This window comes from Centrocercus urophasianus, unplaced genomic scaffold (assembly GCF_019232065.1).
Source record: "Centrocercus urophasianus isolate 14NV4802_14NV808 unplaced genomic scaffold, USGS_Curo_1.0 seq_20, whole genome shotgun sequence".
Lineage (NCBI taxonomy): Eukaryota > Metazoa > Chordata > Aves > Galliformes > Phasianidae > Centrocercus > Centrocercus urophasianus.
In genome coordinates this window covers 7,160,733-7,185,586 of record NW_024884756.1, presented here as the reverse complement: position 1 = coordinate 7,185,586, position 24,854 = coordinate 7,160,733, and the positions used below count along the sequence as shown (strand labels likewise).

The 24,854-nt window shown below is 39.4% G+C and overlaps 1 protein-coding gene across 2 annotated transcripts in view; it reads right to left on the bottom strand.

Annotated features, from left to right (window-relative positions):
* PMS1 (PMS1 homolog 1, mismatch repair system component) overlaps positions 1–24,854 on the bottom strand; it is a 42,037-nt gene that overhangs the window by 6,629 nt on the left and 10,554 nt on the right. For both annotated transcript variants that reach the window (XM_042822179.1, XM_042822180.1), the window contains exons 6-11: positions 15,328–15,444; positions 11,480–11,602; positions 9,907–10,050; positions 7,816–8,693; positions 3,712–4,167; positions 3,032–3,162 (exon numbers count right to left, since the gene is read on the bottom strand). In XM_042822179.1, the coding sequence (XP_042678113.1) occupies positions 3,032–3,162; positions 3,712–4,167; positions 7,816–8,693; positions 9,907–10,050; positions 11,480–11,602; positions 15,328–15,444 (1,849 nt within the window). The remainder of the gene's footprint in view (positions 1–3,031; positions 3,163–3,711; positions 4,168–7,815; positions 8,694–9,906; positions 10,051–11,479; positions 11,603–15,327; positions 15,445–24,854) is intronic.

The following is a 24,854-nucleotide window of genomic DNA, read 5'->3' as shown; positions in this document are numbered from 1 at the left end:
TGAAGGAGGACCGGAGCTCAGCGTCACCACTTATGAGGATCACAATTGGCATGTTCCACAAAGAAACCATTGATTTTGCCTAAGTGACATTTATGCCAAGAAACTTTCCTGAGTTATTTCACAACATGTTTTTCACTGTCAGCTATCCAGAGAAAAATCTAGTTAAAAACTCTTTAGAGTGCTGAGCAATCAATATAGAGAGACAAAGAAACAAAAATATTGGTCTACCAAACAAGACAACATGGCATATCCAACATCTAGAACACTTAAAATAGCTTTGGTTGCAATCACTCAAACCAAATGTAAACTACAGTCTCATTTTACAGCAAGAGAATATTCAAAGGACAGACGTAGCCTTAAAAGAAACCATACCCAAGCATGGTCTGGAACTCCTGCACTCTTGGAGAAACTACTGTCCAAAGGCTGGACTCGTGAAAAAAGAAAATGTTGCCAGAAGTTCAAAGATTTCCCAATAAAATGGTAGAACAAAATCATACACAGAGTCCTTGTTAGGAAGAACAAGGGTATGAAGTTATCACAGGAGTTGAATCAAGTCTACATTAAGAAACAGCAATTAAAAGAAGATTTATGAGAGCTGACAAACTGGAGAGTAGAAGGGTTAAGGACCAACTGATGGCATCACAGACTTAATAAGAAATATTAAACGGCTTGTTTCTTTGCAAGAAAGTACTAGTAGGGATACAACTGTCACATTCAAATGCAAAGATAAAGGAAAGCCTTTGCTTGTAAAAAAAAAAGAGAATTTCTGTCTATTAATACATAGTCAAGAAACAAAACCTGAGGCAACTTCAAGTTCAAAAACAACTGAGTAAATGTCCTGTTTATAGGCTGTGTCTGAGTTTAAAAAACAAAAACAGAAAACAAAAACCAAACCACAAGACAAAACAAAGGACACTGTGGAATATTTAATGAAATGAACTTGTTCCCAAAGTTAACAAGTCCCACAGAATATTCAGGTGCAAGTTTTACATCAAGATTATACAAGGATATTTAAAGTAAAGAACCTCAAACTACACAGAAATTTTCTAGAACAGACAATTAAGGAGCGTTGATAATTAATACTCATGTTTCTGAAAAATAACTTTAATAAAGCGTTTGTAACAGAAGTAGATAATAGTGCATTTCAGAGCTAAGTTTAAGGGAAAATAAGGAAAGGAAGAAAAAAAAAAAAAGAGGAACTGATGAAGTATTAAGTAAAAATCCATAGGTCAGTTGGAAAAAATGGCTGGGTGAAATTCCATTTTTTCTGTTGGCATTTCTACCTTCATCTGCAATAACATGCTATAACAGAGGCTGTAACTGCCATAACATCATTAGCAGAAGCTTATAAATATGACTGACAAGCCTCAAAGGTTATTAATGTCTCATTCAAGTAGTTAAAATATAAGACTGTAACTAAGAACTGAAATAGATTTTCATTCCTCAGGTAGGCTGGCTATACAGTAACCATCAAGTCCTTGATTAAATGGTTCCTCAACCTGTACAGTGCACGTAAAGCCAACAGAGCACTGGACTTTCATTACACTGCAAACTAAACAAGGACAAGGTTCCTCACAAGACTTCATTTTCTTAATTTTATATAGTGAGGGACACAGGAAAATGATTGTTATTTCCTGGTTACTGCCATGAGTCCTATAACATTATATCATACAATTTCACTCTTGTAAGTGTGAAATTTTACTCTTGTAAGCAAACTATTTTAAAAGTAGATTGCCTTTCCCATTTCCACAAGACTGAAAACGGTCTTCAAAAATTTTTTCCACCTTTTTAAACTGGATGTGAATAAAATAGGAAGGTACATAAGCAATAAGGGCTCCAATCCCTTCTTCCCCTATTTGTCTAGAGACAAGTTGTAGATTTGCTCAGTTTTTTACTTGCTTGACTGACAGCTTCTTAAGAGCTGTCTCTTACCACAAGTACTTGATTCCCTTAGTGATTCAATCTAATTGCTTTCATGCACACTTCTAGACAGCTCTCATTATTTATCACAGGATTTAGCCACTCAGAAGGAAGCATCCTTGTTTTTGCTGTACGTGGTTCAGAAAAGAAAACAGCTTAGGCTCTGTTCTGCCCAAGAGCCAGCCCCTGACAGAAGGAGTTACTGTACATCCCTTTTTCATACCTACTCTTAAAAGATCCCATATGTTTGAGCAGATCTGTCATCACTGTACATATGCGGGGATCTGTAACACATGAAGCTATAGCATTTCTAACAGCTCCTATAGTGAACCTTTCCTCTGAGCTGTCACAGCTAGGTACTGCCCCCAAGGAAGTTTGCTTTTCTTGGAATTCTGCTGCAGAAATCCTGCTGCTCAGAATTGATTCTGGGCGGGTTGCCTCTAGATTTCAAACAGCATCACTGTAAATTATTCTTCAGAAAAAAAAAAAAAAAAATCTATAAGCACTTAATTTTTACTGCTGAGCTGAAAGAATCTCAGAGTGGAGACCAACCTCTATCAAAACAGCTGATGATGATCCTCTGACCCACTCTTTACCGGCCCCTTTGGGCACTGTGCTACAATCCTGGTATGAAAGAAGACCTGTAACCAGTTCCATCTCCTTACTGGACCTCCTCAGCTGCTGAACAGAAGAGGGACAGTCAGCTGAAGCACTCACTCACATAAGATTCTGCAAGTAACTCTCATCTTGGAAGAAGCTGCCTTGACTGTAGAAGTCTCATCAGTTTAATCATTCTGCCAGAATGGCAATTCAGCATTTTGAGAAAAGAAATAAAAATGTCACGAGATGCTTACGTGTAAAGAGGAGGTTATGCTGCCAGCTACATACCCTTCCTTTTTTACTCATGTTTTCTGTTATCAGTTTCCATTAATCATTATTGTATATAGATGAATGCATCTCTAGCAAAGTAATAGAATCTTAATGTTTAGGAAAACAGGATCTTGGTGCTTTCAATGATAATGTGATGTAGGACAACAAAATAGACATTTAAATCATTAAATCAGAAGAAAAGAAGCTTCAGTAAGACTAAAAGACATTAAAACCATCATACCTTCTATCACTTTTATCTGAAAGCCATTTGCTACAAGCCTTGGGTCTGACAAATAACTTGATCCATTTAGTGTCTGGTAATCCTTCTGCATTTTATGAAGAGCATCCATATAGTGAGATTCACCAAGAAGACTAGGAAAAAAAGCAACACCGCACAAACCAACACCCAAAGGGTTAAAAAAATCCTTCATTTTAAAATTAAAACTGCTCAGAAAAATACATTAAAAATGTCAGATACTAAGAGTGATTATGATTTTGAAAAGTATGTCGGAAAAAAGCAGTCTTTTTAAAGAAGAAATACAGAATATCAACTATTTACATATCTTACAGAATGACCAAGTTTAGACAAATAGTAATAATTATGACAGCCACTCCATAATCCATGGGGAAAGTTAGCTAGAGTGAAGCTGTGAAAATGTGGAGCATTTACTTCCCCCCTCTGGGAGAAGAGATATGTCTTCACTACATTTCTAAACAGGTCACAATTAGTACTCATTTGTACTGGAAAATGACCAGACTTGCTCATCCTTTGTTCTTTCATTAATCTGTAAGAGCATATTTTTATGTTTTGTACCCTTACAGATTCAAATAGTCACAGAATTTGTGAACAAGGCCTTATCAGCCTACTCTACCTAATTACAAATAATGAAAACTACAATTTTTCCCTTATTTGTACTCTACCTGTCTGATAACACAACTGGCTTGTCCAGTTTCTCTACTGGAAGGATATGGTTCATCAGCAATCTTTTACGCAGCAGGGCTTCTTCCAATCTATATGGATTCACCAACATTAGCTTTTTTTCAGTAGCAAGTATCCAGATATCAGGAAGACTCTGGCGACGGATCAGGCAAAGCTCGTGTCCATCTGAATCACTCTTCTCGTGCCTCTGAAACTGAGGTCTACAGGAACTCAGAGAAAAAGGCACCGTAACAACTTTCACAGGCTGATTACACTTTGGTTTCTTATCAGTTCGAAAATGCAACATTTTATCAAGTTTCTGCTGGTTGGGTGGAGGAGTCTTCAGCCTGGGCTTCTGTTTTTCTGTCTCCTTTACAGGCCTGTTTGCTTTTTCCTGTATGGCTTTGCTAGCCTCTCTGTTGTACCGCTCCAGGTCTCTAACAGCTTTTATTTCATACCTTAAAAAAGAAAAGAAATTATTTGAACTAAACAAGAAATCACAGACTGCAACCCCTAACACACAAAACCAAAAGACAAGGCAACTACTCCTAGCAAGGTAAGAACTCCCATGGGTCATTCAAGTAGCCACATCGATACGCCTTCCACTACGACCGGGGTGGAAAAGAGATCAGGGATTGTGCCCCTACACCTCTACCCAGTGAGGATGATGAGTTTGAAGTTTTCCTTCATTATGACAGCCAGGAAAATCTGAACTGTTGAAGGGGGCTACATAAACTGCATTATACAATCAGCTACAGCAGATTGCCCTCGACCTCAATCCCAAAACTATGTTTCACTTGAATTTGCAATGAGACGTATAGCTTCAGAAGTTTTGTCACAGGCACATCCAATCCTATTCACAAGGCCACTTGAGCTTCCAGAGCTCTGCAAATTTCAAGTGGAGTCCTGGCATTTAACTAGGAGTTTGGAGGCTAAATAATTTCATAAGCCTCAGGCTTTACTTAAGGTAAAGAAGCACAGTGACTTCAAATAAGACCAGCCATGAATAAAAAGCATGCAAATCCAGAGTAGATATGATTATCACAGAATTCTAAATAATAAACTTACAGATTTTTCAAAAAGTGACTTCATAATGAGCCATTCTAAATGCTGTCTTGATAGTTAAGTTACTATACATACCAAAGCTCTAAAACCTGAGGGGATTCTTAATGAGCTTGTAAACACCAAGATGATAGCTAAAGCTTTATAGATGGTTTATGCTCGCCTCCTACGTATGAGCCTCACTTTTTTGAAGGACAAAGGGGCAATGTGCTACCTCCTTCTTTCGCCCTGATTTGATACTCTAAATTCTGTCAGGTTATTCATACCAATCTGACCTCCAATAAAATGCAGCGCTATCATATGTAAGTATTGGAAATAAATATTTTAACTGGTCATATTTATTTATTGCTACTTGCTGGAACAGTTTGATTCAATTATGTGTATGCATGCTGGAAAATTAAGGTCAACAAAAAGGTCACCATTTGCAATTAATTATGATGTGCTAGCATTCACATATGGTACCAATATTTAGTTAACTAAAAAAAGTCAGCTTAAATGGTTTCTTGCAATAAATCATGTCCTAGAAATTATGGAGTAAACGCTAAGACAAAAAACATCTGCTCCTTTTAAAATATATCGATTAAACCACTTGACCAGAACTTTTTCTAATACAGAATACATTCATATTATTGACCAGATCAATAAATACTCTGCTTTGAACAGTCACAGTTGGAACACATGAATATTTAACTACAATAGTACTGGTAAATGTCATCCAGAACCAAAACAATTCGAAAGCATGTAGGACTGACTTTGATTTTAGGCCACCACCAGAAAAACTTTAACCTTGCAAGACATGACTGCAAGGGTTTTGCCTAACTAATGCATGGAGTTCTCCCACTGCTACTTGAGCCTGATAAACAAGAAATACTAAGGCCAGACACACGCACAAGCTGTATTAAGAAAGAGCAGAGTGAGTATAAGAAATTAAATTCTGGCTTTGCAAAGCAAGGGGATAGGCAATGCTGCCAATATGGACAAGCATGGAAGCTTTCTCTTCTATTATAACCTAAAAACCATAAAATTTTACATTCTGGTTGTGTAATGAGCGCTGGCTTGTTTTGAATAGGCTATTCCATGTAATTATGTGACACCTGTTGGTTGTGCTGCTCCCAAAAAGGGATTTAAATTCATTTAGATCTGCTAGAGAAGCCACAAACAGAAATGCTGAAGCTGAGTGTATCTACTGTAACCTAAACATGGGACTTCGTGGCAGGACAGAGGTCTAGAGCCCAGAAAACTGATGTCTTGTCAGAAAAGCTGCCTGAACCTGGAGGCACAGTGGGAGCACGGCCCTTTGGCTGCCCTGTTCTATAGACAGTTGTTGTTACCTCTAGGTGGCCCAGTTCATCCAGAGTGTCTGGTAGGCAAAGACATGCTCTCTGGCAGACATGGAACAGTTCTTTGGGATTGCTGCCTTGAAGGAAAAGTTAACTACAATCTCTTTACAGTTATTATTTTCTGGGGCTATTTTAAAAGATTGAAAGTGAAACAGAGATATACCAAAGCTGAAAAGTACTGTTAAAACTAGTGGTAAATCTTTCACTGACTCCAACATCTACTGGGCCATACTGCATTTATTTCTATGGGTAAGAAAAATTCCACTACCAGAGAGGTCTCCTTTCTGAACTAACATAATCTGTAGGCACGCTCTTAAACTTAACAGTTGTACCAGGAAAGCAACCATGAAATCCCAAAAGCTAAAGCAGAGCAAATTAAAATTTTCTGAAGCAGCTGGCAGAACCTTTTGTTTTGTTTCATTAAAAGCATGAATATAATTGGAGTAGATTCCTATTAGTACATTAATATTCCCGCTGAAGGAGAGGTGGGCAAAACACCATTTCTCACACGCATGGTTTTGTGATCGGAACACTCTGCTTGCTTAGAGATCTCAATTCTACAGGTATAGCTTCTTTTTTTCACCATTCTCCTCATCAAACCTCTCAGCAGTGTGAAAATTACATTATTTTGTCTGCTGGCTTCCTTAATCCCCTCTGTTCACTTCTGTACCACTAAAAAATACATTTTCACAACACTTAAGTGACTCTGTTGACAATAAACATGTAAAACTGCTGAAGAACTATTATTTTCTCCTTTGTATGATTCTATCTCTCACAACATTAAAAGAACCTTCCACATTTTCAACTGCCTTAGAATGCCTTAAAATCTGTCATTCTAATTGATCTTTCCCAGCAATATAAATTCCACATACATTTTAGCTAACTGACCACCAGATCCCCACTCTAAATAAAATAAAAAAATAAAAAAAATCAGAAAACCCAAACTAAAGAAGGCTAAAATATTTTCCTTACTTGCAGATGAATTTCAAAAATGCACTGATACAACAGTCTAGAATAGGAAATGTTGATATTCAGACTGTAATCTGAAAAGAGGTTTGATTTAGAGTGAAACAAAGGACCCACTAGCATTTGAACTGTACTATATCCTGAACAGGCACTGGAATAGCTGTTGGGGGGAAAGAAATTCCTTGTGTCATTTGACTGGGTTTTATACATACAATAATGGGGTAGACTGGGTTGGGATACTTACTAAATATAGGGGAAAGGAGTTTTCCAAATGTTTAAGTACTAAAGATCCTAAAAGAGAATTCTCACTTTAAAGCAATAAAAAGAAAACTGCCGGTTGGAAAAAGTTCTGCAGGAACGATACAGTGCCTCATTCATCACCGCGCTGGTTTTCATTGACAGTGCTTCTGAGTGACGAGACACAGGCAAGCCCTCAAAAAGCTGATGTTTGTATGATTCACAAAGCACAGCTCTTGCCTGTTATTTCTAAATAACAATTCAGGGAAATTGTCCCTACTTAACTGCTGCACAGCAGATACAGTGGCCAAACAAGTAACTCAAATCAGCAGTGCATGTCAGACAAAACCATCACCGACCTTGGAAAGACAAAAATAATTTTCTGTTCTGTTTTTCATAAAAAACTGGGAAGTTAGAATCTTTCTCCCGCTCACAACAGATGACTCATTTGCTCATTGCTAACTACTAGATTTAGAAGCAAGATGAAGCCTGGAAACTTACTTGTGCTTTTCTTCTTCACTTAAATTCTTCCACAGCTCTTCAATTTTCAATAGGATGTCCTTCATGCTACACCTCGGATTTTCAGAAAATAATTTTGAACGATATTCTTGGATGAAGTGCTCAAATGCAGACTTTGATTTCCTTATTGTTCGACCATGAATTAAGTCATAACCCGTTACTTGTCCTGTTTTCTCATCTATTACATTTCTTTTCTTTACAGTTTGATTTGGGATTTGTGGATCGTGGCTTTGTTCATCACTACACTCACTTTGCTTATTAATTGCTCCTCCAGCTTCAGGAATTAAAACCTTAACAGGTTCCAGGTTGTCTCCTGAGGAGTTTTTAAATGCATTTCCCATACTCCAATTATCAGCAGAGATTTCAGGTAAGTCTTCAGGGACTAAGGCTTCTTCAGCTTTATCAGAACTCAAAAGGTGTCCACCATCTTTTTTAGACCCAGGATCTATAGGAGCACTGTTACTTGAAATACCAGTTGTGTTTTGTCTGCTCTGCTCCTCCTCACACAATAAACGTAAGGAACCCTCTTGAAAGGCATCATTCTCAGAAGCCTCTTTTCTTTCTAGGCGACTATGTACAGTATCACCAGAGAATATCTGATGGTTTAAACAGATCTCTGTGTTTTTTCCTGCTTGACAACTTTGCACATCACTGCTGAATGAAAGGAATGAAGTATGAGCATGTAGATCATTGTTTCCAGATGGTTCCTTTTCATTAACAACCACATCTGTTTGTCCTGCATTATGAACACACGTGTCTTCTGAGGTAACATCTGTTTTATTAGCTTCACCAGAGGCTGCAGCAGGTAGTGGCCCATACAAAGATTTCAGCACATTTTCAATAGCAGATAAGACACAGTCCTGGGAAGAAAAAAAACAATTCAAAAAAAAAAAAAAACACCAAACAAATAAATAAAAATAACAACCAGAAAAAAAATACACATAGAAAGCATGAGTAAAAACCTAAATACACAACTGACAGATATCCAGAATACAGAGCCAAGTGATCTTATTCAGAATTTTTCACAACAAATCTGAAGAGATTATGGCTTTTTTTTTTTTTCCCCACATGGTAAGAAAGGCTCTAAAACGGACAAATTTCACCTCAAATACTTGGGATAGGTGTTTTTCTTCACTGGTTCACACTGAAATCATGGAAGTGATTAACTGCTTTCCTTATAGCACAGTGGGCTGACTGCTGAAAACCATATCGAGTAAAGCGATTCCCACTTCATACAGCATCAAATGCTCACAGCAAAGACAGGAGCACCACTCCAACTGATGTAAGCATGCTTGTGAAGGTGCTGCCAAGACACTTCTGCAGCAAATGATGCAAATAAGGAACAAACAAGAAAACCCCAACCCTCTTTCTAATACCAAATAAAAGTTTTAAACTAGAACGGGTGTGAGAATGCTATGTTAATTTTGATATAAGTGGTGCTTCACCGGCAGTGCATTTTCAACATTAACATAGACAACTACAAGAACTTACATTGAAAAAGATAAACTTACCTGTGTGACTGCCTGTGTGCAATGTGAATAGCTTTGTTAATTTCTGTGGCATTACTTTTTATGTGAAGTACCAAAAAGTGAAAGTAAACTTACGTAACATGTATCACTAGATAACTTCTAAAATGCAGGCACATACTGTTGAGTTAGATTTAGTTAGACGGTATCAACAGGATATCCCAAAACTTAAGTGATGTCAACAATTATGTAAGCACATAACAGCAAATAGCGCAGTCAGCAGAAACCGACTTCCCCTTCATAATGTGTGCAGTGTTATAAACGTTTATTACTTAGTGCATTGAGAATCTAAGCATGAGATTTATTTAAGGACACACATCGCAATTACATTTAGCTTTGGTCACTATAAAGCTAACTGGAAACAAACACGTGTGTGGAAGCACATAAATGATCTTCAAAATCAACTAGGAAATGAGTTTTGAATAATCCTCCTAAAAAACTTCAGCAGCACTGTTTACCTTCACACATTTCAGCAGTTCCAGAAGCTCTTATTACCTGTGCATAAGTACAAGTTGCCAGCTCAACAGCAGAATAAAACATTAGTTACCTTATACTGCAGCAGAACTTCAGTTTTATCAGGTGTTAAGTTCACATCCACAGCAGAGGCAGGTACAGTAATATTCAGAAAGAACACAGGGTATAAGCGCGTGCTGTCCTTCTGCATCAGCACACTGTAGTACTGTCGAATTAACTACAGATTAATTAAGTAAAGAGATGTCAGTAGAGGCAACAAAATACAAATAAAGGCACAGGAACAAAATTTCACATTATAAAATTCTAACTCTATTTTTTCTCCAAATTAACAGAATGCTAAGAAAATATTTGAATACACACGTGTGACAAAATAATTACCAAAAGGGGACTTACTAGTGGTTCCCATGTATTCACAGCTAAATAAACATGAAAATAAAACCAAAAAAAGATCAAATTCCAAGAAACAAATGGAAGCTGCTTTGACCTTCTGAATAAATACATCGATCATATTTGGAAAAACTTGATATGCTTGTACTTAAAAATGACCAAACAAGACTGCAATTCTAACACTTACTTCCTCACTCAACCCAAATGCTATTATTTCTGTGTTTGTTTTTTTAAAGACAATCTACTTACACAGCTTGCAACTACATCACTGTCTCTTTCAGCCAAACCGAAGTCTGTTTGAGAAAGTAACACTTGCACCACAGAGCTGACCTTTTCCCAGAACAGGATTAGTCTGTTCCTTTTGTTAACCCAACTATAAATTTACAACTTTTCACAAACTTTGCTTGCCCTTACTGCTTTCTCTATAATCCCCTTGAAAATTCCCAACAAACAACCAAAAAATTCCTTAGTTGTTTCAGAATTTAGGTCAAAATAAAAGGAATCCACACTCCAAGAACAGCCATAAATGAAGGACAATGTATTTTTACTTGGCATTATGGTGCCCAGAACCCCATCCAGCCCCTGGTTAAGAAGTTGCCTCTTTTATGGGATCCAAACTGAACCTTACGCTGCAGCAAGAAACAGGTATATCAAATTCTGTGTGGAGATGTAGTACAGGATTAGCCTTGTTTGTCAGTTACAACACAAGTTCAGGGCTTATATCTACAAAACTGTGAGTGTAGACTGAAAATGAATTCATTTTCTCCACTTTGAACCCTGCGTGTATACTTCAGCATGCGTTGAATTTTCTTTTCTGGGAGGTGCAAGGATTAGAACAGCAATGTTGCTCCAAGTGAGGTGCTGCAAGGTTCAGCAGTGTGAGAAACCCAAGAGTATCAAATTCTGCCTACACAATGCCTAGCTGTAGCCAGTGCTTCTGCACTATCACTTTCATTTTTATTCAACGCATACACAGATTTAAAGTGAAAGTGTATGAAAGCCTGGTAAGCCCTCAGTATGAAGTGCACAAAATTATGATTTTTATTTCAGAAAACATGTCTTGTGGAAACCACATAGAGTTCCTGCATGAAAAACTGCACAGGTCTAATTCTGCTAGGCTAATAGTAAAAAAAAAAAAACAAAAAAACAAAAACAAAACCAACTATCCTGGGCTCCTGTATATCTGAAATCCATTATTTTTTCAAGCAGCTGTAACTACAGCCTTCAGGTGTGTGGTTGTAAATGCTAGAGGGAGTTACCTTTAATATTTCCTTCTGATGAACTGGACGATCATTTATAAAAATAAAACTCCGTTCTGAGCTTGAGAGACTTGTCAAAGAGCTGTCTGACTCAGCCTTTGGAAGAAATCCAGAAAGATTTATCTGTAATGATAGAACAAATACAGCACAAAGGTCTTTAAAAGACAATGTCAACAATATTTTTCGGAGGTGGGAAATTACAGTGAAACACACAGGAAGCCCAGCCATTTGAATACGTGCATTGCTTCTTCAGAGCTATGATGGTTTAGTAGGAAATACTGGTGGTTGCACTGGATGATCTTGGAGGCCTTTCTCAACCTTGGTGGTTCTGTGATTCTATGATTCAAGCAATATAAGCGCTTTAAAGAAAAGAGGTTGAGAAGGATACTTCTGTCTCTATTACCCCTCACTGAGACATTTCCTGCTGGGACTGCAGGTTCACCAGGTTGCTGTCTGCAGCTGGGGTTGGAGATGGTTGGAGCCAACAAACCAACGCCAGCTAAGTGCATACTTGCTGACTGCAGGGCTGCCAACTACGGCTGGTATAAGCTGAAGGCACACACTGCTGTCCAGCCTGGAGAAGTTGGTAGCGAGCTCACCCTAAGGTAGAAAATCTAAAGATGAACTCCCTCTCTTTCCACACTCAGGGCATCTTAAATAGCCTGTTGTCAGGCCTTTATTCAGGGCACCGAAATCTACCTACACCACTGGCATGCAAGTCATCTGCCTTCAGCCTCGAGCAGAACCTGCATGCACCCAACCCTGACAAGGAGCCCAGAACACATCATGCAATTCAAGTACCTAACATTAAGCACAAATTTCATAATTTCTCCATTAAGCCTTTTTAGCTTTGTTGTCTTTTTTTTCTTCCCCCAGCTGAAACGAGGCCAATGACTCGTGCTGCCTGCCTCATCAGTTCCTCCTCTCCTCAACCACCAAACAACTTGAGAGCCCTTAAAATGATTTCAATTATATCTGGTAAAGAAGCAGAAATCCCAAAGATGCTGTATTTGCACAACTTCTGTGAAAACTGACAGCTGTTTGGACAGGACATCCTTGAAATAATGACCCTTCTGCAGAAAAGGCAATTGTACCTTCTCCAAAGACAGGATCCACCAGCACTGACATGTGCCAGCCAGCTCAAGTACTGCCCCACGTGCTGCTCCACTGCAGTTTGCCCAGACAAATAGCTAAGGGCTCAGTGTGGGGCTGCTGCAAAGCAAAGACTGAATTCTGGATACGTGGGAAAGCATGGAGAACGTTCTGGTAGCAGGGTGGATCACAGAATACAGAAATCAGATCTCTCTGGTTTTTCTTTTGGCAGAACCTCTTGCACATACTAAGACCCAAGCCATCATGCATTTGAAACGGGACTTAAAATCCCTGGGACTTGGCCTATCCTCCCCACTCACCTACATCACAGCAGCTATCTGCCCATGTGCTCCCTTATTCCCTCCTGACCTTGTAACAAGCATTCTGTGCTAAAGCTGGAGTGTTCTGGTCAGCAATGTTTCACATAACCAAACACCACTGGTCAAGTTAAAGAGGTGTCAAATATCTGCTGGATGATTATCAAAAAACAACATGCAGCACTTCTAGATGTTATCCTGCAGCTTTAGCACATCCTCTCTGAACGTCCCTTCTTTATGCTTCAAATTTCTTTTCCAGTTTCCAAACATCTGTATTAGTGTTTCACAGTATTCTTATATACAGACAACATTAAAACAAAACTGAAAGTCTCTAAATAAGTCACTTAAGAAGCTGCCAGATTAAGAAATGGCTGACTGCTGTTACTATTTAAAGACACGTGGAATATCAAGTATGCTCATTAGAAGTTAGGAATGAGTTCCAAAACTAACCTTAATTATTAAAATTATAATGTATAAATTTTTTTTTTAAAATTCAGGCAAAATTACAGAGACTGGAAAATATTAAATATATGTACATATTACAATATATCTGTGTTGATTGGACAGTAAGCCTTTCCTCAGTGCTCACCTTGTTCCCAGCAGCTCGTATACCCACCAAACTTAACCCTCACAGAATATAGGAAAATTCCTAGGAATTCCATAGGAATTCCTTTCTCTGTCAAAGTTTCCTGAGTGAAACTTTGCAGCCAAATTGGATCCACCCATTTCCAAGAATGGGGATGCAAAAAGCATAGATGATGCTTTGCACATGACAAACTGTCCATTCTTTATTTTCTTTGGTTTACTTTCTACTTTATGAGTACTTCCCAACTTTTCCATGCCTTGGAGCCAACTTGAACTATGTTCTTGTTTCAGGCAGTGCTCGTAATAGGGAAGTTTTGGAGAAGGCGAGTCTTCAAAATGCATGAATCACTTGTTGCAGAACATTTCAATGTGCAGTTAGTAAGGAACAGCTTACAAAAGGTTTATAACAACACTGATTTCGTATTCAGAGTCGACTTTGCAGAGAAGGATTAGGAAGCTGCACAACGGACAAGTAGGAAATGAAGTATTAGTGCTGCTCTCATCTGTGCACTAAATGAGACACAGACTGCATGGAAAGGGAAAAGTGGCACACAGGTTGTCATCAAATAGCTATCCCAATTCCTGCACGCAAAGGAAAGAGACAAGGGCTACACAGGCAGCCTTAATTCTGTCATTTCATTGTGTTTGCCTGCTTAAATTAGAAATATCCATAGCTTCTGAATGTGAGTCTGTGCACACACAACATGCACGGATCACTTATACACCTATAAATGATGCACGTGGTATTTTACACACTATTTAGAGACAGAGAGAGAGATGGAATGTTCTCCAACTTCTATTCAAGGAATACGGATGCCTCATGATATAGCAAAGAGGTAATGTGAGAAGCTGAGTGCCTCCCTCAAGCTAGTCCCTTTTAAATACCCCCTGGTCGTCCCTGAAGAGCACTTGCCATATGGGGCACAGCCAGCGAGCGCTCAGGTATGAACAGAACATCTGTGCTTGTTCTGACATAAACATGAAAACTTTGTAAGCTATGAGAAGTAACTTTGCTTCCCTCCCCCCCCCCCCGATTCCTTGTTTATATATACTATAAGCATTCTTACAAACTCCATATTTAAGACTGACTAAACAATTTCTTGCAGCAGTCATTTGTGTTCAGTACTCTCACTTTACCAAAGATGATTCATCTCATCTACATGACTACGGGCAAGACCCACTACTACAGGATACAGAAAGAAAAGTTAACTTCGCAGTCTCAGCAGGAGTACTACTCTCCTCTGTAAGAGTGTCTGCAACAAAAACAGAAGCAGAATTTTAAAAAAGTGAACATATTAGACAAAGGGCATCTCCTCCACTTTCAATGGCAGCAGAAGAGTTTCATGCTCTTAATTTTTTTGAAAGCTGGCAAGCATTTCCTTCAAAAGCAGGCTTGTTATAAATCTTACAAAATATGCCTTCTAAGCATGTGCTTATTTTGCTCTTCTGGTGACTCTGACTGAAACTGAGAGAATGTTTAGAAGATAAGGCTAAGAGGCCACGAGGATAAGAATGATACAGCTACTTAGTTATTAATCAGAGCACAACCTGCCTGCAGGCCAGGAATCCTAACTTAGACAGCTCTGAGCAATCAGCAATTCTGCATTTGTCATCACAACTGTTTTTACTGCCATTTAATCAGTGCCACATGAGTCCTGATGAGATGATTCTGGGAGTGCATTTTCAATCACCAAACCAATTAATTTTACTGAGGCAAGTACCAAAATCAAATGTATTACTCAGATGTCAGTCTGGAGAAAACATTCTCTATTTCAAAGTCTCTTCTTTGAGTACTGACTTAGCTCTTCATTGACGGGCTGTAAGTGGATTTGGGAGAAGGAAGCTTAAACTCACCTCAGGATCTTCGCAGCAGTGTTGAAAAGGTACCATACTGCCCATAACGGCTGTTCCCAGAACTGACATGCAGGCCATTTTGTGATCTGACACCTTGTTCTTCTGCCAAATAGCTGCCTGAAACAAGTGGCACAGAGTCAAATTTTTGACATTATATTTATAGTTGTCGAACTTAAGTCATGTCTATGAACATGTATATGCAACTGCACACATACTGTATATGTAACATTCTGTACTTTGACGCTCCTACGTTCACAACTTTCTCTGTTAACACACATGATATGGTACTCTTCAGCAAGGTTTCTCATGTTGTATTTCTTTCCTAGGCTTGTAGCTATCAGAAAATTAAGGAAAGTTTGGGTTCTTTAATGTTACACGGCTAACCTGGACTTCTGCACCTAACAGTTGTTAAAAAAAACAAATCAATGAAAATACTATTTCTCCTCTTAGAGATATTGCAGTGAGCTACATGTCTTTCACTGCATACGCATATTGAGTTTATAACATCTTTTTGGCATGATGGTCAGCACTTGAAGGTGGGCACTGTAATGCATATGGTATTTCATAGCTCCCATCTGGAAGTTCTAGGTCTACAAGTCTGTTTTTTTAGGAAGAAAAGCAGTTTGTAAGGAAGTATCCACAGGAATGTGGCTGTTCGTCTACTGAAAACTGAAGTTAGAAGCATATGTGCTCCATTAGATACATATTTTTTGTAAAGAATTAGCCAATGCAGTAAGGCTGCATGAACTGCAACTTGCATGAGAGAAATTTTCCTGTTAAATCCTCTTACATACTTAGGAAGTTTTAACAATCTTGGGAAGTGAAGTTTTGCCTCTCTAATGTGAAGCACCCTCACTAACATGAAGCCCTATATTGAACAGCCACAAATTTAACCCTTAATCTGCTACCTTTGACTTACCACTATATACCAACAACAATTGTGCTTAACTGGCTTTCTGCTCCTGAGCAACTTCTAGATTCATACTGGCTTTGTATCTACTTCTGTCATCATTAGCTGACTGAGTCTATTTTGGTGTGCAACATTCAAACATAAAAGGAAAAAAATGCAGGAAGTCGCCCATTAAATCTGACATTATGGTGCTGGTTTAAAAATAGATGTTTAAATAGGTGCTAGGTGTCCAATAAATTCAAGATAAGTTCACAGTACTCTGGCACAGGATGTTATGTGAAAGCATGGTGAGCAAACAAAGACTACGCAATGCACCAATCTCAAGAAATGCAATGCAGAGCCTTAAAATTCCACCTGTCCCATAGGATATACGCTGGCATCGAAGGGTGAATTGCACTGAAGAACACAGCACTCCTATAAAACAATATCCTCTTCTTATGGAACAGGTGAGATTTTTAAAGCTTTGAGACTGGTAATCCCAAAACTTTTCCCCAATCCTTAACTATTTATTTCCAAACTCCCTGCTGCCTGAAACTAACTCACTTTCTGCACACCGCTGACACTGTGCGCGCTGCCCTACCAACCCACGGCCACCTGGAAGCTGCCAGATGCAGAAGACAACCTCAGTCAGGGAGGACAGGGGACACACAAAGGGGTGAAGGAGGAGGGGTGCAGAGGGCAGCATGCCTGCAGCTCGCTGCTCTGCAGGCGGTGGAGGAGGATGGAGCCCCAGGGCGCTCGGCCTCCCTGCTCCACACCTGCTGCACATCTCCTCAGAGACATTTGGGAGTGATGAAAGAATCTGTCCTCTTCCTCAGAGCTCATCTTATAAAACATATCCTGTACTGCTGCTATTTTAAAGTTGATTACTTAAAATGGAAACACAGAGTGCCAAACGATTTTTTCTTTACTGGATACATTTTAAATTAAACACTTGTGACAAACAGAGAAAGACGCTTGTTACGTGACTAGTATAAACACCCTGCTGTTTATTTTAGGTTATCCTAGTGTGATGCCACAGGTACAGATATAAATCCTAGCTGCTGATTAATGCAAGGCTGCTATTACCCTGCCTGGCCTGCTGAACGCTGGTACATGGGACTGTAAAAAGATCACTGTGGTGAAGTGCTTTTAGAAAAGCCATGGAACATGAGAACTTATTAAATGCAAACTTGCTAAAAGTAGACACTGCTAAGAAGTTCAGAGTTTATTTATTTGTATTTTTTTCTACAAAATGGACATGGAATGGATTGCACACTGTTTTTTAACCCCAGCTGCATGTTATGAAGCCACAGTGTAAGAACAGCTGGTTAATTGGAAAGAAATTTTCTAGACTCTCCACACGTATCAGCGAGCTTTAAAAAGTAATCCATTAAGAAACAATGATGACTTCGTTTTACTTATTTTAAAAAGTGCCTGTTTCCATGAGGTTCCTGCTTCAGCCTCATCTTTTAACCTTGATTATACCCTTTAGTTCAGCTAAAAATACATACCCACACACCCCCTCTTTTTTTTTTTCTAGGTCATATAAACCTGGTGTCCAGGATGAGCCAAGGAAGAATCCGACTCTGCTCAGTATGATGACACTGCAAAAACAGCCTACTCAAAGATATATTATTACATACGGACCATCTTAGGGTTTGTTAGAGCCAGCCAAATATATCTCACCTTCCTCTTGGCTTCATTGAAGGAGATTACATGATCTTGGCCTTACTTTAAAAGTCCCAATGTATATGAAAGTCTATTGCACATTTACAGAAGATAAACACATGTATGTGTATGTATGTATTTCCTTGGCCCCATCCAGCTCTAGAACATGGATATCCACCTTTTTTTTTTTTGCAGTATATTAACACACACATGCTTGGAACAGCAATCTCTATTTTATATTACACATAGCCTAGAAGGATTCCTCGAAAAATGTGTAATGACTGGAAAAAGAGTAGGCAACCTCTTCCCATCAGACTATCTAATATTTGTCACTGAGGAGAATAACAGCTATTCACCATGTCTCCTCAAAGACCCCAAGGAAGGGCAATGGAACAACTGCAGTCATTCTTCATCTCAACCCATCTTTCGTGTTCTAGATCTCCTATGAGAAGCCACAGCAATATGCAATCACAAAAACAAAAATCCCAGTTAGAGCTGAGGACTGGATGCCGTTGCTGGTGATGGTAATGCAGAACAATTACTATGCTGAGATGAATTCCTCCTGCTTACCTTACTACTACCCAACGGCAGTACTTAACCAGCCTGCCTTAGCACAACTGAAATTCTGGAATTAAGGTCATGTGGACTTTCAGTACCCAAATCCCATATTTTTTCTTCATTTATTTTGTGATAATCATTGTGGTTTTTTATCCTGTAAAAAAGTCTGAGAGTGTAAAAGGCTAGTAGAGCAAGCTCTGTAACTGATCTGCAGGCTGGTGAAATCCATTTGCTGTTAGCAAGAGCTGCATTTCACAGCCCAACTTTGTTTTACGTGCTCCAAAAATCCCATCCCTCTGGCACCTGAGATCTTACTTCAGACAGTTATCTCTTTGGGGCAGTGGCTTTCTTAGCTTTCCTGATGTAAAATAGCTTATTAGGCTCCCTCACACACATCAGCTATTTCTTAAGAGGGCACACAAACAGGAACCAAGCCAGGCAGCAATATAGCAATATCAAAGGTGTGAAATCAGTCAAGGGGAAATAAAAAACCCATCACCATGAAAGCAAAGCTTTTGCTCACGCTGTGCAGACACCTGGCTGCAAGGGGAGGCACATTCCTGAAGTGGAAGAAAAGCTATCACCTAAGATCAAGAACATATCAAGACAAAGACTTGGCCACATAGTTTAAAATCCCAGCCTTGAAGCATCAATATTGTTTGATCTGCTCCAAGCCATAGTTGGTGTATTGGTTTAAAAACCATGGTAAGTTACCCTAAGGAGAGAGCTCTGGTGTTCAAGAAACCTTCAGATGTTTTACTAAGGGACATGGCTTAGTGGGAACTATTGGTGATAAGTGAATGGTTGGATTGGATGATCTTAGAGGTCTTTTCCTACCTTAGTGACTCTATGACTGAGATTCTCTTGCATACTTTTCCCTTAAAAACAGCGATTATGGCAGTTTCTCAGTTAAGCTTAGAAAGAAAACAACCCTTTACCAAATCGTAACTGCTTTCCCCAAATATTTTTCATTTCCTTCTGAGGAATCAGCTACCTCATCCTCTTTTTAACTGACTGCGATTCAATTACTGCTGGAGGCACAGAATAGAGAAACTTGAGGCACTGTTGTTCCCCATCATAAGATGCACTCAATGAGCCTCTCCCAAAGGCATCAGACATCACAGCTATCAATGGAGTTTGATGAAAGGTAGTTATTTTCCACTGCACCGTTGATTCTACAAATTCTTCAGTATTTTCTGCTCAAATTTCCCACTCGTGGTATGAGAGCACCCTGCTAACAAAGAGGCACTCCTGAGCATCATGCACTACAGAAGTGCTGGCCTGGGGACTGGAGGGTAAGTTTTGAGAGGAACCAAAAGGTATTGCAGGGAGCCACAGGCCTTCTTCTGGTAACAGATCTTTCAAAGCTTTCATGAACTACAAAGACAGAAGAATGTTCAGGTTTTTTTGGCTGCCTTTACCATACACAGTCAGCAAGCAGCCAGTTAGAGAAATCATATTTCTCTAATGGGAATGAGAAAAACAAAAATCTAAACTATCCTTCAGAGGATGCAACATCACAGCAATTACAGGGAGTTTAAAAGCTTTATGTTGTACAGTAGTTAGCAAAAGTAACAAAGGGCATACTTAACCCTAACAAAGCTCACTGCTAGGGAAGAAGGGAAGCTCCCACGCAGCTTTGGAAATGCCCTTTTGGCACTAACCTGTCTCAAGCCCGTAAAGCTTGCACATTTCCCTTACAAGAGCCAGAGGCACATCTCAGATACTGCAGGCCAGGCTCCCTATATGAAGCAGTAATTGTTTTGAGATTTCAGACATATACTGGGCTGTCATTTGAAAAAAGTGATGGATGGGAAACTGGAAACCTCAGGGAATTAGTAATAGGATATAAAGCATTTCACCTCTAGGTCACCAGTTCAAATTCAACCAGGTTGGTAGTGACCAAAAGTAGTTACCATCTGGCAGCTGTTCTCTGGCTGATGTAAGCTGAGTTGAGGGTCTCAGCGCATTTCCTAGTGGACAGGTGGCCACATCACAAAAAACATCAGAATTAACTCTCTGTTGGGCTTTCTCAGCAAAGCCACTTAACAGTGAACAGAAGAAAAGACTGAATTCCAGATCAACTTGAATGCATGTTGCTTGCAGAGCACTGCAGATTTTTGCTCATTCCCCTTTATATTTTCAAGCACAACTGAGAGAGTCAATCATCATCATTACATTAAATAGAGTAGCCTTTCCAACTGAAAGAAGAGCTTACGTGCTGCTGTTAATGCTCAACATAGATTTCTTTTCAACATGCAGCTAACAAGAATTTGGAAGGAGAACGAGTAAAGATGAAGTATGATCCCATTATTAAACAAAAAATTGAAAACTTACCCTAATGCATAATTCTGGTTATTCCATCTCTGAAGGAAAAAAAAAACCCACAGTTACTATGGAAAGTTCAGAGACAGAAACCAAACTGTTGTTGGACTAAAGGATACAGACTGTAGGAGGTCAAGACCTCTCCAAATTCTTACACAAAACTAATTCAGATAATGAAGCAGCAGCATTTCCTCACAAAGTACACACTTAGCACCTGGTGGCATCATTTAGGTCAATACCAACCACCACCACAAAAGGGCTCTGGCTAAGAAAGAATGCCAACCACAGATAAAGAAAGAGCTGTAGGACAGACCACCTGCATCCCAAGGTTCTTTTTTCCCCAGAAGCAGACAGTAAACAGTCCTAGACCGAGGCTTCAATGCCTGAAAAGCACTTGGAAAAAAAACAACGCCACTCCCTTTTGTAGATTTTTCTTAATAGAAACTGGAAAACAAATTGAGCCTTAAGGCCCAGCCATCCTTTGTGCATGGCAGCAGTTGTGTATGATGTTACCTGTTGATAGGCACACCTGCATTAACTGTTGCCATGATTTACTCAGCCCTTCTATGTCTGAAACTGTTAGAAAAGGTAGAACTGCCAGGTGTCCTCTCTCCTCTTGGTGTTCGTGGAACACAGACAACAAGAACGGAGTTGAAGTATACCACCTTTCAACATGCCAAGGTATCCCTTTAACACCACTGGATTGAGACTGGGCCACAGACATGAAGTGGGAAGGAGCAGGTGAAGAGTTGCTTGAGGCAGAGCCCAGCAGCACTGCTTGTACAACACAGCCCAAGCTTATCAGGGGCTGAAACGTGGCATTTCGGGCCGAGGGGTTTGACGTGGCTTCAGCAGTAGCTGACTTTGGAATGTTCTTAGCGCGCTTTCAGATAATGTTAACTTTAAACTTGCTGAATACTCGTGTAAACTATTTCCATTTGGCTGTCTCATTATTCAATATGCTTTCAAGGAACATGGTGATGAAAGAAGAAAAATACCTTTCTAACATAACCATACTGGCAAGAGGATCGACATTATCAGTATTCAAAGAATGTCTTGGCAGGATAAACCTTCATAAAAAGACGGAGCACTAGCTAATCCAAGTTGTCAAAATAGCAATAGTACTTCAAGGGTTGATCTGCAAAGTGATTCATTATTTATTGCTAATGCAAATAAAACATTCTGAGCAGAAACAGGAATTGACTATTCCCTGTCAGAAATTCACTGAGTTACACCAGTGAATAAACCCTCGGAGGACTGACAGAAGGATATCTGTTTTTCTTACGTACTAGAAAACCACCCTAAGGCAGTAAGAGCATCACTCTCAACAGAAAACAAGTGGGACAATTAATGGCAATATTTTCATCTGTACTGACACAGACACACTGTGTGCCACAGCCACAAGAGAACAAAAACAGAAATGTCATCAGAAGCATAAGGCACATGCTACTGAAAAAAAACAAAACAAACAACATACACACAAAACCAATATAGTGGAGATACAGCGTGCAGTCAGTGTATTGGGAATGCCAAAAATGCATATGCACCTCAGGAGTACACCTGACTTCCCAAAACGGATTCAATCCAGAATCTGATACACAACCATTTTCAGGCGCCTAACTTCAGATACATTAATGAAAGTTTCTTCCTCATCACACAATATATTCTTGCTCAGTACGATGAGAGCTTTGCTTTCTTCCATTCTCATTCCCTATAAAATACAGGATTTTAAGAAGGATTATCTTAAAAGGTGCTGGCTTACTGCCTTCGAGACTTAATTGCAAGAGCTTTCTGAAATGCACTGTACTGTACTCCCCTTTCTACATCTTCAAACCATCTTTCCTCATCTCCTTCTGCAGTACCTAATATCTCTGCTACCTCTTTGCTCTTTTAAGTCTTGGAACCTGATCTTACTCCTGACGTCTATCATCTTCTAATGCAGCAGAAAGTATTGGCTCAGCCTCAGGAATCTGAGATTCTAGGAACTCGTTTGAATAACTGGACATACACATTTTTTAAAACTAATACGTAACCCATGAGCTCCATGACAAACAAAGCTATTTGAAAAAGGCAATTCATTTTCCAAGCGCACATCAAACAGAAATACAACAGGCACTGCCAAAAAAATCACAATTTAAACAAAAAAATCACAGGCAATCCCATTCAGTAGTGCATCCTAGCATACATACCCTATAGGACTGTTAAGGGAAAAGCACCTTCCAATTTGACTTAATAATGCTAATGACAAAAGCACTTATCATCTGAAGGAAAAAGAATTAAAATTCACATGCTATATAAGGGCAAAACAAATGCATGTCGACCTGTTGAATGTTATGCACCTAAATCACAGCAGTTCAAATTTCTGAAAAGGTATGGTGCAATTGGCAGGTTTTATTTTGCAAGAAAGGACAGTAGCAGTAGGAATACAAGCATGTGTATTCAAAGGGTGTTTTTTTCCTGTTTTTGTTTGGTTTTTATACTTTTCAGACTATTTTAAAGCAGTTACACGTGCGCAGACAAACCAAAGTTTCCTATATCATGTTTTGGGCCTCTGATTCTCCCAGCTCAACAACAGCTACTGAGCGACCTCTTGTGTTTAAACCAATCTGAGCAGCTTCTCTTTTTGTTTTTTTTTTTTTTGTGTGAATAAGTTAAACACACATAAGGGCAGCAGTGCAACATCTCTGTCATTACAATGAACACATGCTGCCTGCAGGTAGCATCTGTACTGATTCATTCTACCAAACTTGGCATTGAAGAATCTACCTCTGAAGCAAAGAGGACGGGCAAACAGAGCGATTCATTTGTTCACATGATCACAACCACAGGCCCTCACAGCGTACATCCTCATCACTATTCTTCCCTCCTAAACATTCTCATTTTCAGCTTGCTGCTTTCCTCTACTTCAACGTACAATTTCAACTGTTAAAAATACTTTCCACTTTCAGAATCTGAACAAAATGTTTGTATGTGTACAGAGATAACCTGATGACAAAACATCCCTATAATGCATTTCACAACCATCACCTTCAACATAACCAAGACAGTCTGGAGGACATTGGCTGCACTCTTTCTTCATTAGCAGCAATAGGATGGATTGGTAGAACAGAGGCACAAACATCTCTGTGTGCATCAACAAGAATTTCCAAACAGCTGGGAACATATAAAATCTGTATCAACCATGCAATAGATTTGTAGTTTGTATGGGAACTGCTGAGTCACGGCCTGAGCCTCTGATCACCTGAGAGCAGGATGGACAGTCATGGTGGCCAACTTGGCTATTTCTGGGCCACTCACCAAGACACTTTCTGCCCCAGAATCCCACAGCCTTAATAACCAACTTAATTGCCAAGTTCATGCTCCAGTTTTTCAATGCGATCTTTCAAAAGTTGATTTTCAGTCTCTAAAGTATTATTTCTTATATCCGCATGATTTAAGGCACTCAGTAGTGGCCATGCCACTATGGAAGCAGCTAGTTGTCTTTCTTTAGTGATGAGCACATCCTCGATAAGTCCTTGAAAGTAGTCCGCCATACGATATGGGGAGATATTGCCCATAACACGTAAGAGACACCACTTTTCAATGATAACTGCTAACTCACAATAGGGGGATCCCTCAAATCCTGGGATCTGCCCTGGAATCATTTTCTCTAGAGGAGTATTGTTCTCCCCCTTGACCCATTTATAGAAATTACAAAGAAAAGACATGATGTAAATTTTAGCATATTTGGCCTGCCTGGCTTGCCAAGTGTGTAATCAATGGATATTAAGATGTTATAATCACAAGAGAGTTAGGCAAAATAAACTATGAAAATAAGGAGAATAAATGGAAGGCTTACCTACAGAAAGCACCAGAGGAAGGGATCCCCAGGAGAGATCCTTCCCCACTGTAGCCAGCTCTTAAATAGGTCCAGGAGGGGTGCAGCCTGGCTCCACCCCTTCCGGCAGCGCAGGTGAATTGCCTTCACCTGTGCTCCTCTGGCTGATTCATGGCTCACCTCAGGTGATCAATCAGAGGCTCAGGCCGTGACTCAGCAGTTCCCATACAAGTTCAAGAAAGTCAACTGAGTAACCACATTCTACAA